Here is a 16,195-nt window from a genome sequence, read left to right on the forward strand (position 1 = left end):
TCTCATTCAAATCTTGCGTGAGCTTCCAATTCCACTCGCGTTAAAAATTAAAAAAAAAACAAATACTCAACACGTTTACTAAAAAAATAGTTTTTAGTTTATTACAAACCTCAAACAATAATACTTATCCTAAAAAGATACAATTAAAAAAAGAACAAGACGAGAATGCTGATCCTTATTTCGCCATTAGAATAAAGAGAAACTACACGAGCTGAACTCCAAATTTGGTTAGATAGGTCTGTAAGATGGTTTGAGATTGAGTGTCAATGTTGCTGATAAGAGTCACTATACGTCCAGGCATAGAACTGGCCAGATTGGCCAAACTTTGAGCTAAAAACTCTCTAGGTTCGCTGATTCCTAAAACGACATTCCACCTTGTGGTTCAACTCGATCGAAACAAGATGGGTAATCACCCAGTCTTACCTAGCAAAGGATCTGACTTGCTGCTATTTGCAAAGTTTAGTTTAGCATTTGACGTTTGATAGGCCGGTGTATCGTCGACTTCGATGAAATGATCGTCCGGCAGAAATGTTTCGTCAGGAGGCATCTCGAAAAACATCAGCAACGCCTAAAATTATCGACTGACTATAATAAACTTTATTAAAAATATACCATTCATTAATAAATGAACAAATAAAAGGTATGTGGACAAATACAAGGTGTCCAAAAAGGGTATTGGCTATATGATATAGGTGTGCAAAAAATACCTTTAGTTTGTGTGCTAAATTTATACATTTAAAAAAAAAGTAAAGTCGATGGAAATTTATGTACCGAAAACATCCCTCAAATCGAGAACAAAGATTATTAATAACATCTGCACACATTGCCCAGATTTGCATCAGCTGGATTATTTTCTTACTCCTTGTTTTTCAGATAATTCCATAAAACATAATTAAGAGGTAAAGTTAACTCCTAGGGGATCAGTTAATATTGCCCCTTTTTGAAATCACTATATCACGGAATGATTGTTGAACAGCTGCGATTGCCTTATTTGATGTGTAGCATGCTGAAACCAAGTTTCTAAGTTGTACCCTTGAAATTGTTTTAGAGAAGGTGCAAGAAAATCTCGTAACACAACGCAATATTGCTCGGTATTAACGGTAAGTGCTCGCGACCTTGAGGCTGTGAATATGTTATCAAAATCATTTAACCGTTCCATCATCTTGGTGAGAAATCCGAATCAGATATTGTAATCCGTCACTTTTAGTTTCTGCTCCGACTAAATTTCACAGCACTAGGTCACAAGTCAATGTCTCGGAACTGATAATGAGCATGATACAAAAGGACGTGAAAATGATAAAAAATTCGTACGCAAACTAACTTTCCTTCAAAGTACCGATACCCTTTTTGGACACCTATATTAACTTTAATCCCAATCACTTGGACAAATTGAAACTTCTTACTTTCCCAGTACTTTAAAAGTATTTTTATGCTGTATACTCTACTCGATTATGGTACATAAACGTTCCTAACTACTACCAGAAGCATTCAACACGGACAAGTGGCTGGTTGACCCTCCCGAAAAATGATAAGTAAATATCTTTCTTTCAAGTGATATAATCATTAATTTATAAAATATTTAAAGTTAAACATAAAGCTGCACAATTAATTTGATGTGAATGGGTAGGTACTTATTATGTCAAGTTTTTTTTTCAAACAAACTTCTTAAATACTTGCAGATAGCAAGAGCAGTTGGGCGGGTTTATGTTACATTTTGACCTGATAGGAATACTACAAAAGTTCAATTACAGAGTCACTTTGCGTAAGTGGTTCTGATCAAGTGTATTTTTTGATCGTACGTATGGTATCTCGATAATGGTAATTGCGTGAGGGTGTTATTGGTCAGAAAACTAAGCAATTAATTACGTAAGATTTGTGGTTGGATTTAAGTATCAATTAGTATCAGTTTTCTATAGACGGAATGGTCTAAGGTTAAGTCTGATTTGCGATTAATAAGAATGTCTAAAAAGAAAAGGGTGTTGTTATTTTCTTATTCAATAGTGAAAGAGATGTTTGGGTATATAGGGATTAAGTAATCAGACAGGACTGAAGAGATGTTACTAGATAACAAAAACACCATCTACATATCTTTTCCACATTTTCAGTTTTAAAAAACAGCTAGTTTTTCAAAAAGATGACAGGAAAATTGGGGAACCTACAGCTGTTCTTCATATTTTATAAATTTTAAGATGTCTGAGATGATGCTGAGTGTGTCAGAAACAGGAACTTTAGTAAATTATATTTCTTATATTATTTTTCTTATATTATTGGTTGAAAAGAATTAAAGACAAATCTAGAACTTTTTTCTATGTAAGCCTAGGATTGTATCTATTAAGGAAATGAAATTTTTATATGCATTAACAAAAAACATGCTCTTTATTGTATTTATTAAGAAATACTTTCATAAAAAAAAAGTTGCTATCTGAATAAAAAAACAATTTTGATAACTTGAAATATTAACAATCACATTTTACCTAAGGTCGGGTACAATGCAAAAATGGTTTATATCACTTTCCCTGTGAACGACTTATATACTATGCGAAAACGACGAGAATTAGTACTAATACCATTACCTGCAAAAGCTGCGGCCAGTACTTTTGGTAATTCCCAGTACACATTTCGGGACAATCGCACAGTAACTTAGTGACTCCGCAGGCAACGATCTTTCGTTCGACATTGCCCGTAACTTTTTGAAGTTCCGCTATAAACAACTTTTCCAGTACCATTCCAAACATCCTGAATCAAAAAGACATTCTAAAGTCCAATAAAACTTATACGATTAAAAATGCCTCTACCTGAGCCGCTGTTATACTAGCATATTTATTTTAATAACTATTAAATATTTAATAAATTAATTCAATGAATTAATTAAAAGTTCGTTTATGTACAATATCTTTCTGAAAATAGGCTACTGTTGTTGTCCAAAACGTAGGTAATATTTACCCAAGAAAATTATATTTCATTTACTTAAAACTGAACAATTCTGAACAAAACAATAAAGAGTAATTGTAACTGTAATAATTATGCCAGTATTTCATTGTCTTCTGCTTTCTGTTATGATTTTTTTTGTGTGACCTACTTTTTCTTTTCAAGCTCTTTTTTAGTGTTGTAGGCTTTAAATTGGCCAGTGATCTTTTACTTAGATCTTTATGCTTTGATCGTTATTCTTGTGTTCTATTGACAATATTTATATTGTTGCACTCTTACATTTGATTTCATTTGTTTATTTTGTTGTACTTAATACACTTTTGCAGATTCGTTCTCTAGACATGTAGAGCAGAGTACAATGGCCGTTCAATAAGTCCTTAGAAAATCCAAGAGATGAAGATCTTAGCATAGCTATTAAGTAGCACTCCTAACTCCACCACAGAGTTTCATTGTTGTTGTCAATTGTATTTTATTTGAAAAGCTTGACGACAAAAGAAATTGAAAGCTTAGCTGGACCAACTTCATGGCACATCGGCTCCTGTATTTACAACCGTACAATTTGGGTGAGTGACTTGAAATGTGGTGATACATCCAAAAACGGTAAATGATGCGGACGCCCCATCGAAGTGTCTACCCCCGAAATAACTCACAATATAATTTTAAGTTGTAGGCGAATCAAAGTGCGCGAAATAATTGCTATCAATCAACATTAGAATTATCTTTTATTTTATGTGTAACATTGGAACAAAATATTAGCAAGCCATTTTTTTAAAGTATATTGAGAAATTTCCAAACACGGTAAACGATGTAGACGCCCTGTCGAATTGTCTACCCCCGAAATGACTCACAATATAAGTTTAAGTTGCAGGCGAATCAAAGTGCGCGAAATAGTTAAGGTCACACTGTTATCACAAGGTCCAGTGGCTTCAATTTTGCACGGTTGTAAAAAAATATCGCCAAGATGGGGGTGGGATACTCGCAGAATCATCTACATTGATTACAACTACGTTGAAACAACGATAACAGAAGAGTATTGAAAAAGCTGAGCAAAGCCATCAAGGAAAAACGTCCTCATCTGAAAAAGAAAAAGATCCTCTTTTATGAAGACAAAGCACGGGTAAGGTGTGCACAGTTGCGATGGCCAAAATTAAGGAATTAAAGTTCCAATTATTACAACATCCACTAACGGTAACTATGTCTGATTTCCAGACTTGAAGAAATAGCTTGTGGACAAAGGTTTACAACTGCCTATTTTGAGAAGTTTACTGCTTTTTAGACGGATTAAAAATGTTTTTTTTATTTTTTTCTAAGGACTTATTGAACTACCGCACTTTGTATGTTCATAATGAGCTCGAGTTTAAACCTATCCAAGTGCACCTTTACAAAAAAATATACTGTAGCAATGGAAAACGCAACACTTTTAAAAAGGCGCTAGTGGAAAAAATTATGTTGTGGCGTTCATTGTTTATTTTTAGTAAGTTTTACGTAAAAAAATGAAAAAATATACTTACTGCGTCTGTATACCATCCACGATGGAGATAAGCTCGTTGGGTGAGTATTTAACAGAAAACAAGGAAAAGAACACTATGAGATTGACAACATACTTTGTAGTCTTGCTGGACGACAATCGTTGGAATAGTAGGAAGAAAACTTGCTTCAAATACGGACCTAACCTTTCCCTAATTCCCACCCAAAAAGAAAAGAAAAAAAACAATAACAGCTGTTATAATTGTATGACATAAAAATATTACTTACGTCGGAAAGTGTTGAATTAAGCTCTGCATAAGATAGAATCCTTCGTGGTCATTTGACTTTGAAGCTATCAGTTTTTGAAACACCCCTAAGAAGCCTGACTGCAATGAACACGATTTGGAAAATGTACGGAAAGCAGTTACTGTTCTATTTACCAATCTTTTAAAGACAGAGAGTAATAACCGCTCATTATTTATGCAAAATGAGTACTGTTGCATTTAATCAGAACAAAAAATGTTCAGATTTTCTCAGTTATTTAATGAGAACAAACAGGAAATGCCAATTAGGTCTGTAGTTTCTTTTGTAAACTCTCAAGAAATTTTAAAATATCATCTTGCCTTTAAACCTAGATATGTTATCAAAAATTCGTTCAAACTAATCAACAACGTTAAAACTCCTAAGGCAATTCCAGTTTCATTGGACGTTCAAAAAATATCTCCTAGCATTCCACCAAGATAAGATTATAACTAAAAAGCAGTTTCAAATAACTCCGAACTTTATCTATCTCATATTTAAACACTGAACCCAAAATTTATAAAAAAATAAAATACATAGGAGAACCTAACAAGAAAATTTCGAAACATCTATCTAAATTTGGTCTTAGATTGCTTTTAAAGCTGAAAACACCATAGAAAAATTTTTTAAAAACAATAAAATGAAATCATAAAAAAACTCAAAAATCTGGAGTTATTATTATTACTATATACTTATAATATTATTATAAGGTCCTCAAATTTGGGTAATTAAGTAGGTACTTAATTTTATTACAGGATGGAGCTTTTGCTTATAATAATTTATTGCTCTCTGTCCTTAAGATATATTAATTTAACGGAGCCCACAGTTTTAATAATAAAAAATTTAACGACAGTGCGGACTTGAGTTTGTTGTTGATTACTGATATTTGATATAAATATGTATAACCTGAAAGCCATAATTAACACTCACCAGCTTGTCCTCGGCGGCTATCTGAGGCGCAGCTTGCGTAACGAAAGCGCTCAGCAGTCGTACCAAAGGACTAATGTTCGCCGGTCTCTCCCACAATACGGGCGCAAGGAGACACGGCAGTAGTTGCATGTAAGGTTCCGGAATCGCCCCGGGCGGAGTATGTTCCATGAGCAGTGACAAAATTTGAAACACGTAAGGAATAAACTCTGGAAAAAAAGTTCTTCAGATATAGGTACAAGGTGGCTCATTTGTTATGATCTTAAATAGAGCACTGAAGAATGGTTGATTTTTTCTGAAAATTTCAGACATTTCGCATACTATACCTAAGTCTTACCGTTTCTGACATATTTTGAATTTTATGTCAAAAGTAACGTTTAGATGTCTATATATCTATCTATATCTTTGATATAAATTTGCGGTTGCATTCTTATAGTTATTATATCTATATCAAATAATATTATTATTATTATTATTATTATTATTTTTAGGGTTGCCAAAAAGTAACATTAAAAATTTAAATGAAAAAATGGTTACGTCAGGGAAAACACTAATGGTAAATAAAACAAATCAAAGACAATTTTATTAACAGAACATTCAGAAAAAAAGATATAAAAATGAGATTTTTTATAAAAAATATATTTTTTATAAGAGTACTAAAATTTTAATTATTTCTATTATTCATTTAAAACAGTGTTTTGCTTTTCATGGGGATATTTTTTAGCAAATGTCCAAAGGTTTTTGATTGAAATTACCAGGCACATTAGGGGTGCAATTTTTAGTAATCGATTGTCATATTTTACCGTTATTTCCTTAGCGATTAATCAGTTAATAACCATTTTGACTTTTATTGATAATATTTCGAAATCTGCAACTATTTGAAATGGCAAAGATTATACAAAATCACCCTTTTATTAAATGCCAAATATGATATATGCTTCCATTTGGAAAAGATACATTTTTGTAGTTTTTGTCTACCCTGTTTTATTTATTTTTAAAATATTATATATTATAATTCTATTTAAAATAGTATATGGACAAATTTTCAATATACCCATGCTTTTGAATACATAAAAATCTTATTATGTCATCTCCCACAGGTTATACCTATACACTAAATAAAAAGAATAAATAAATTACCTTGAATGTCTTGCTGGAGAATGGCTTGAAATATAGGAAACAGTATGTCCTCAAATGATTTGACAGCAGATTGGTTTGCTCTGCAAACGATCCTGAAATAATAATTACTTTTCTTAATCTCGAAATATTTATAAATATGATTGGAATAAAGTTAGGCTTTTTTTCAACACATGCTAAAATGGGGTTGTGTACTTTAATAAAGCGGCTAATTGCAGAACCTTCCGACTATGGAATTGACACATTATTAAGCATTTCATTTGAGTTTTAAGTATTTCCTGTGTGTTACCACCCAAGTTCTAAATAAAGTATCTATTATTATTATTTAGCTATTTATTCTCTCTTTGTTGATTGACGCCGAGGTTTAAGCAAATCAAATAAAAAAATACTTAACCAACCTTATGGAAAGTGAAATTGTCTCAAACAAATAATGATTGAAGTGGGGCTTTGAAGGATTTCTGGCGACAACCTGCAATTTCTCAGTGAGTTTGGGTAGTGCGACTCCCAAGAAAGGGATAACCCGTTCTTGCAACGTAGAAAATGTCCTCATAATGGCTGAAACATGGTAAAAAGTGAAACTAAGGGTAATTTCGTAACAAAAATAAATATTACCTTTCATGATATACTCGTTTTCTTCCGACACTGGTCGTTCCAAAACGCCGAACAAGCGAGATATCAGTTCTCCCGCGAACGGCTCCAGCTTTTCAGCGGAGACGCTACATAAACAAAAATTTTTAAAACAATTTTCAACATTTTTCACGTCGAACACATATAATTTGAACATTTGCTGACCTGATAGTATCAAAAAATCCGCTCATACAAGTTATTTCCTAGAATCAGGGAATATCTCTGCGAGGGCGCAATATCCCATTTTTGACAGAAAAAAGTAAAAATATAATTTTTTGAATAACTTACTTGATTACTAGGTGCTCAACTAACATTTTTCGTAGCTTAAGCGTTTATTAATAAGTAACGGATATTTATGAGAGGTTTATAACACCTTAGCCTTAATAACAGTTTTTATAGTTTTATAAATAAATACCAAAACACTTTTATGTTTTATAATAGTGCACTGAAACCGTTTCGGTTACTTTAATCTATAAACGCTTTGATGTTGGTTATTTCGGATTTTTTAAAAAGGCGTTCTCAAAATTTTATTATAATGCTACTCTTGGGGTATTATAACATACTCTATAAAACCCTTATGAATCTTAAAGCAGCTCATAAATATTTTATAGCTACTATCAAAGCTATAACTGCTATCAGAGACGGTGCTGTTTTCCCAACTTCTTTTGTATGCCCAATTTTAAAAGGAATGTCTAGTTTAATTTTAAACTTTATCTAGATATTAAAAAAAACTTATACAATTCTGTGAAAAACAAATAACTAAACAAAGTGAGGTTAGTATTGCCTAATTGATATTTGACATTACTAATAGCTTTTAATTGGATTTCCCCTTACTTTTAGTTTTGTAGCAGTTACGAAGACTTTTATAAACACTTTTTTAGTAACTTATAAAACTATAAGTATTCCCACCTTAGATTTTTATTGCAAGTTTTATAAAAGTTTCCAAGAGGTTTAATATTACTTGAAAGCCCATATAAAAATAAGCATTTTCCGCATTTTAATTGAAAAAAAAAATCATGAGACATAATTTTAACTTTTAGGTTTCTACAAAAATTACGCTTTAAAGTGTTTAATACTTAAAAGGAAGGCGCGTGCTTTTAAGAAGGATGAAATATAAAATGATTCGATACATTTTTTGTGTCAAGTAAAATTAAGTTGTCGCAGAAAATTTTCTGAGTTTTTAAATTCTTATAATATAGTACTACTAGACTAATTAAATTCGATCAAAATGTTTTAAATAACATCTTGCAATTGTATCGCACAATAAATACAAATTTCATTGTATTTTTAAAATTATTTCGCTCAATTGACACAAAAAAAAATTGACTGGTCAATTCCATATATGAATATATAAAAATGTGATGCCAAAAGAGGGCATTTCTCGTTTGGTGTTTATAAGATTCTCCATTTAAGTGCTATACGGTTTTTATACTAGTAACGAACACGTTTCAGGAACAATTGAGGTTGCAGGTTTTATAAAATAGGGAATTGAAAACCAAAAGAGTTAGGAGAAAGTAAAACAATAAAGTAAATCCACAACATTGGCGGAATTTTATCAGTAAGGCCTTCAAATATTTATTTATTTTTTGAAAATAACGTATAAAACAAATTTTTATGTTGAATCATCATATATCATATTGTTTTATTGAACCTTATAGTTAGCTTGAGAAATAAAAGGAATCTGGATTTAATGAACGAACCAACCAAACTGATAGTCATTGTTGAAAATCACGAATACTGATATATAGAATTAATTTTTGTCGATCAAGAAAAGGTATATATTAATTTAAAGAATTCACTTACATGGCTTGATTGCTGCTGTTTTTCATTATTAAAATTTTCTCCAGCGAGCAAGCGGCATATGTATGCACAACCGCACTTTCGCTTTGCAAATGCCTGATCAGCTGTGGTATAGTTGATGCGACCATGTCGGCAGGCAAAATGCTCCTGAACGTCATGACGTATTTAATAGCATCTGCTTTTAACACGGGCAACTCGTTTACTACAATGAAATGCCATTGGATTAAATAATGGAGTTTTCTGGAAATGATTTCGAATATATATTGTTGTTTATGGAGTCTGCAAAAACTGGTTATATTCAATTATTTCAAGTATTTTCATGCGTCCGAGGTAGATATAAGTGAGGCTATCCTATAGAGTTACAAATACATCGATAAACCGATTTTTCGAAAACGCTACGCTCGTATAAATATGTATATCTGGGTAACGGTAGGCCCTAGAAGACCGTCATTGGTACAGAAATGGTCAGCGTTGGAAAAAAAAATTTTTTGTCTGTCCATTCTTCGTTCTCCACTTAAAATTTAACAGAACAGTAAAAGTCAGTACCCACATCTAAACAGTCGAAATTGGGTGGAATCAAAACCAAGCAATTGTTTAAAATTTTTGAAGATTTTTTTTGGTTATTTTGGATTTCAGAAAAACATGATTTTCTCAAAAAATATTCAACCGATCGGCAAAATTTTAAGACCCGGAAACGCGGGTTTTTTCAACTATGGACAAAATTCTAAAAGAGCGTGAAAATTGTACTTCTCCAGAGTAAATTATTAGGCGTAAATCAAATATCGTAAAAAAATATGGCGAACTGGTTTAAACAAAATTATAGGCAGCATCAAGAACTACAATTTTTGTATTTTGTATTTTTGAGAAAAAAAATATTTTCTTGAAAACCATTTACGCTATTGGAAAAATTCATGAATCAGGAAGCATGGGAGATCCAGGGCTACCACCCTTACCTTTAGCATTTTTTCGATAATATTCTAGGTGTGTCTTTAGTGAGCAAAAAAAATCTAAAAGACCCTGAAAATTGCTGTTTGTTGTGCGATTAGCTTGCATTTTTTCATTTTTTATAGATTATCAAAATGGTTTAAATATGTTTACCAGTCAGAAAAAAGGCATGTAATGTGTTAATATTTGGTGAATGCAAATTATCTGTGCAGACGAGAAAAAAATTTAGGGCCGATTTTTGAAAACGTTCCATCTTCAAGCAATTCTAAACTTCATTGGGTATACCAATTTTTCCAGGAAGGAATATCGAAGACCATGTTCAAATAGAAATGAGTTGGATACCAGTTTACCAATGTCAGATCAGGAAACATTTTTTTTTATCAACTTCAGCAGCAAGGAATTTTATTTTACTTAGAGCAAAAATTTTTCCTTGGCAGCACATCAATATCAATTTTCATTCTCAACTTACAAGCAGTTAAGAAGTTTCAGTTTATAGATGGACACCCTGTATTTGTGTGTTCCAAAAAAGTCAGAATTCACAAAAACTTGCTTAGACTTGCTTCTTCAATTTCCAACATAGAACACTGAAGGAGTTATCTAAGAAACTTCTTCAGAATGACAAATCTGTTGTTCGCAACAATTAAATTTGCTAACATCAAAATTAAATTTAAGGAAAAGGGAGATTAGCTTAAAATTTTACCATCCGCTCTTTCCAACTCAGGTAGTATGTGTTGCTGACAGAACTGAGTGATGTTTACTAACTGACTTGTCTGCGTCACGCCGTGTTTTTGAGTGGAACCTCTGCTTACTAACGATATTACTAAATACAGTGCGGCATCCTTGTTTCTCCAATGACTTTTTGGGTTTTCGGTATATTTCGCTAACATAACCTAAAAATTCAAGCCTGTACGGTAAAACTAGGTAGTTAAAAAGAAAAGGGAACCAACTTGAAGATATGCCCCAAATAATTCCATAATTTTTTGTTCAAAGTGGGTGCTAAGGGTGTTAACTAAATCACAGGCTGCTCGTCTCCTTGTATCCACGTCTGAACCCTCTATATCCCTACGAGTATATTCTTCGGGATTATCCTCAAAGAGTTCTTCATCAGACACTAAAATACACACAAAAATATATCACTACTGCATACAATGGGGAGATTTACCTCTAAACTCCATATTGGGTATAACCACTTTCTCACAGATGCTACTGAGCACAGTATTATCTTCAAATAGGTTCCGATAATGGTTCCGTTCTGCGACTGATGATAGAAATTGCAACGCGTTCGACACCAGCTAAAAAAACGTTTTTCGTCCATACTATTGTCCACAAGAACAAAAACGTTGCATCTCACTAAATCATATTTTGGCTGCAACCCGGTGTTAACCAGAAGACTCCAGACATCCGTTACAAATTGTGGTAGGTAAGACTGAAACTCCTCGTCATATTTCTGAGCGTACAATGCTATGTTATCGCATATTTGTGATTTTAACTGTTCCATAATCCCAGCGTCCTCTTCACTCTGATATAAACATTAGACAGAAAACAACTTTTTTCTGTTAATTTTAATTTGTCAATAAACTTCAAATTTGGTTATTTTGAGGTAAACCTCTATCAAAATGTGCAACTTCAGGACATTATTATTATTATTATTATTATTATTATTATTATTTTATTATTTTATATTATTATTATTTTATTATTTTTATTATTATCAACTATTTAGGTGTCGATCAAATCATACTAGCATTCCCTTAAGCAGTTTTTTAAACTGAAATTATTTCTTTAACAACTGAAATTTAAACTATCAAAATAATAAATAAGTCAATGAGTAAATCACGCGTGAAATCTGGTGAACTGGTGTAGTTTTCTTTTATTTAATTTACTTCTAAAGTAAATAAGTTTATCAACTCTGAAAAGAAAGAAAAAAAACAAGGCACAGAATATTGTGAATATAAAATTTTTATGTCCATTTTGAAACTTTGTGCAATTATCTATTAGTTTACTTATGGTTGTGTAAAATCTGGTGTATCAGTTTTGGATGGTGATTTGCACCTCGAAATAGGTTGTATTTAAGCAAACTTATACCTAAACTCAACAGTTTCTTCAATGATATTTGTGAAAAAAAATCTTGCAAGTGAAATAATCAGCAAGGATTAAAAACGTAAATGTAAGTTTTGGAAATATTCATTACTATATACAAAATTTCTGCTAAACAAAGTATTCAGTGTCAGGTAATAAAATTATTATTCTCTATTGAGCAACTCAATTCAATTTGTTCTAGTTTTATTAACCCACATTTTGACAACTAACTTGTAGGAAGCATACTTACATTAGTTTGCAGTACTTTTACATCAGCTACCAGCAAGGTATGAAAGTTGTTCATCCAAATTTGCATATTATCTTCAAAAAATTCAGGCAGATCTTGAAAATTTAAAGAGTAAAAGACCTTACAGATGAGTACCAGAGAGCTATAGATTACTTTCAAAGCATTAACATCGTTTGCATGAGTTTCAGCTAAATTGACAGTAGCCTGGAAATATAATACTATTAATATTGACTATTGATGTTTCTATGCCAAACGTACCACCAAGAGGTTGGTCAAGGGTTGAGCCACTTTCTCCAAAACATACTTTATTTCCAACCAAAGCTCATTAGATTTAAACTCATAACGGTACTTTTTAAATAGCGAATGTGCAGTTCTTAACACTCCATTTATTACATTAAAATCGCCTAAAACACATGCATGAGAATAATGTGAAAAAATTGTCATTTTGGCGAACCTGTAGCAAACTTCTCTACCATTTGCGTTATCAATTCAGGCCATTTCATAGGAAAATCAGTTTTTCCAATTATACTTATAGCATCACTTAGCTGCTTCTGAATTGATTCTGGTGATGTTAACATTAAGGTGACAATAAGATTCTTTATAGCAGTTCTATCTGATTCATGAATACGGTCTTGCTGGTCTTCTTCCTAATTAATAAAGTTGATAGAAATTGGCTTAATCATATTTTCATCCACTTACAATATTCCAGTTGCGTTTTATGTAATTTTTAAAGGCTATAGCACCCGTGACACGAATAATCAGATCCACTTCGGGTTTGTGTATAAGATTGAGCAGTAATAGTGGATAATTCTGATTGACTTCAATTTTTTCTAGAAATTTTTCAGCTAAAAAAAAACATAAATTATTTAAAGATACATAAAGAACAAATTCTATTACCTCCTACTCTGATATTTCGATCAGTACTTAGAGTTTCTTGTAGATATCTTGCTAAAGTTTGTATATTTTCTTCGGATACTTCCATTTTTATTACCTGTTCGACACTTAAAACTTTTAGTTTAATCTTTTCTTTGCAGTCTTGAAACTGTTTCTAACAAAAATTGGGAACACAAAACCTAACCTAATAAAAAACCGCGGAACCGGTGAAAAAATGGTGGGATAACCATAGAACCTTAACAATTATGTTGCTTTAAGCAAGTGTATGGACAATCCATCAATGGGCACCTGGGACTAGAATTGGATAATGGTATAAATTTTAATAAGAATTCGGTTAATTTTTTATTCAAATATTAGTTCAGGTAACTTTTTACTTCATTGGCTACCTAAATCAATTTAAACGAAAGACTAACTAGAATCAATCAAAAATAACTAAAACATACCAACGCTGACGATTTCAAACCGACAAAAATTGAAGCCAATTCACAAGTTCATAATAACGAAAGTTAAGTTTCCAATTCAGTTCCCGTTGCGGACCTGATAGAGATTTGCTTAAAAATTAAAGGAACTTTTTCTAACTGCTATCGATTAATTTTGTGTTGAAACCGGCGATGAGTCCCTCTTCGGTATTGTGACGTTTTCTAAAAATCGGTATAAATAATACACATGTAGATATATATGGTTATATTGACGCTTTTTTCTCCAGCTTTGCAAGAGCACCTCCTTATACTGGTGACGTCACCATCTTGGAAATTACATGAATTATTTGTATTGTTTCCCATTTTAATTATGTTATTTTGAGGGGAAAATTTCTATTACATAATAATGTATTAAGTACCAAATTTTATGAACACAGCGCTAAGCCTAATGTATGTATTTTTTTGGTATTGCGGGATTAGAACAGAAGAATAAAAACGAAAGAAGGCACGCCGGCGACTAACTCTCGATGACCCGGTAGAGCGACTGTAAATAAAAATGCAAATATGCCATTAGGTAATATTAAAATATTAAGGGAGTTATTTGCCAAAAATAAGAAGAAAATTTGCAGTTGTCATTTTTCTGTCATTATGAATTAACCTCAAAGATGTAGGATTAAATTTAAAAAATGTTTTTCTTTTATAATAAAACCATGTTTAAATAGTTTTAAGGTGTACTACTTCCCTCCCAGCATGAAGTGTTTGTCGCATTTCACAAGACTTATCTTAAATACCTCGATAAACACGTGTAAGTATAAGAATGTCGGTGCGAAGGATTATGGCATTAGGAGGACTGAATTAGTTGTTCTCAAAAATCTTGCAAGAAGTATAGAGAGACACTCTTTTCAAATATTTTGCACCGATTCAAATAAAAAATTAAAATTTCCAAAACAAAAAGACTTTCAATTGTACATTGAACAGAATAGAGAGAAATTGCAACACACTGAAGAGAAGTTGCGGGCAAAGGGTCATGTTATTCTACAAGAAATAAAAGACACAAAGACGAAAATTAAAGAGCGGGTCGGAGGGATTGTGGAGGTATGTTATTACCTCTATATTAATTTGTGTTTCTATTGTGTATCCTAAATTGCTACTCATTTTGTACTTGCAGAAGGAAAATATCTACACTATACCCAACTTTTTGTGTCTTGCTAGAATATTTGTGTCACCATATTTGGGAGCATTAATTGTTAGTGCAGACTATGATATGGCACTTGCAGTCCTTGGATTTGCCGCTGTAACTGATTTGGTAATAGATTGTAGGGTGATTCATTACTTTTCTTAAAATGTCGCTATTTTAAATCTATTTTAGCTCGATGGATGGATTGCCAGAAACTGGAAAACGCAGTCTTCCAAAATGGGCAGTTTCTTAGATCCCATGGCGGATAAAATTTTAATTGCCACTTTATTTTTGACACTTACCTATGCAGATTTGATTCCAATTGTTTTGACAGGCTTAATAATTGTCAGGGATGTGGCGTTAGTAGCTGCAGGTTTTATCATTCGATACCAGTCACTACCTCCACCAGTAATAGTGATTATTTGTTTTTTTTAATCAATTGGTTTTTGGTTCTTTTAGAAAACTTTAAGCAGATATTTTGATGCTTCCTTGGCCACAGCACAGTTGGCGCCAACTTTCATCAGTAAAGTTAACACTGCCGTCCAGTTGCTGTTGGTGGGGAGCACACTAGCAGCCCCTGTGTTTCACTATGTTGGCCATCCTGTGTTGGAATGTCTTTGGTAATTGTTTTTCTGTCATAATTAATTTACTTGTTTATTTATACGCCACAACACACAAACACACACACCGATATTATATATATATATATATATATATATATATATATATATATATATATATATATATATATATATATATATATATATATATATATATATAAGTGAGAGTAAACTTTTTATTTTTATAGAGCTATCTCCGCAGTTTTGAAAGCACTATACCCTGTGGCACACCAGACTCTACTATGTTCCTATGATCACTTATGTCCCATCAAAATTGTTTTCCTTCCGAATAGTATTATTATTAAATTGTGAGGAGTTCCTCTTATTCTTTTTTATTTTTAAATAAAATAAAATGAGATTAATAACAAGCTTTTGGTACTCTGTAATTTTAAGCACACTTATATTTCAGGTATATCACTGGTGCAACAACCATTGCGGCGGCAATCAGTTACGTACTAACCAAAAATACCTACAAGATGCTCACGCGAACTGATCCAAAAAAGTCGTGATAAAGAAATGTTAATGTTAGTGTAAAGTGTAAAGCATCATATATTTGTGAGGGATAAACTATAGGATAAGAATCGAATTACATGCTCTTGTATTTTCTCAGTATTTTTAATTAAAAATC

The 16,195-nt window shown here is 32.1% G+C and overlaps 2 protein-coding genes across 3 annotated transcripts; one reads left to right on the forward strand and one right to left on the reverse strand.

Annotated features, from left to right (window-relative positions):
* Positions 1 to 76: 76 nt before the first annotated feature.
* On the reverse strand, positions 77 to 13,723 carry LOC132698882 (exportin-2). The gene is made up of 19 exons (XM_060665616.1): positions 13,355 to 13,723; positions 13,157 to 13,302; positions 12,912 to 13,104; positions 12,716 to 12,861; positions 12,461 to 12,661; positions 11,483 to 11,650; positions 11,294 to 11,423; positions 11,079 to 11,242; positions 10,832 to 11,021; positions 9,190 to 9,388; positions 7,372 to 7,475; positions 7,158 to 7,314; positions 6,763 to 6,854; positions 5,626 to 5,831; positions 4,684 to 4,781; positions 4,440 to 4,607; positions 2,574 to 2,736; positions 424 to 568; positions 77 to 357 (listed from the first exon to the last, which is right to left on the reverse strand). The coding sequence occupies exons 1-19, from the start codon at positions 13,437 to 13,439 to the stop codon at positions 203 to 205; spliced, it is 2,910 nt and encodes a 969-aa protein (XP_060521599.1). The 5' UTR covers positions 13,440 to 13,723; the 3' UTR covers positions 77 to 202.
* Positions 13,724 to 14,376: 653 nt separating this feature from the next.
* On the forward strand, positions 14,377 to 16,182 carry LOC132702029 (probable cardiolipin synthase (CMP-forming)). 2 transcript variants are annotated; one of them, XM_060670828.1, is made up of 6 exons: positions 14,377 to 14,437; positions 14,493 to 14,865; positions 14,939 to 15,076; positions 15,140 to 15,355; positions 15,407 to 15,567; positions 15,977 to 16,182. In XM_060670828.1, the coding sequence occupies exons 2-6, from the start codon at positions 14,521 to 14,523 to the stop codon at positions 16,074 to 16,076; spliced, it is 960 nt and encodes a 319-aa protein (XP_060526811.1). In that variant the 5' UTR covers positions 14,377 to 14,437; positions 14,493 to 14,520; the 3' UTR covers positions 16,077 to 16,182. The 2 variants fall into 2 exon arrangements, with proteins under 2 accessions (XP_060526811.1, XP_060527558.1); XM_060671575.1 differs by having other exon boundaries at positions 14,430 to 14,575; positions 14,749 to 14,865.
* Positions 16,183 to 16,195: the final 13 nt, after the last annotated feature.

The sequence above is a fragment of the Cylas formicarius genome, unplaced genomic scaffold, assembly GCF_029955315.1.
Source record: "Cylas formicarius isolate icCylForm1 unplaced genomic scaffold, icCylForm1.1 PGA_scaffold_10__41_contigs__length_53128322, whole genome shotgun sequence".
NCBI classification, from domain to species: domain Eukaryota; kingdom Metazoa; phylum Arthropoda; class Insecta; order Coleoptera; family Brentidae; genus Cylas; species Cylas formicarius.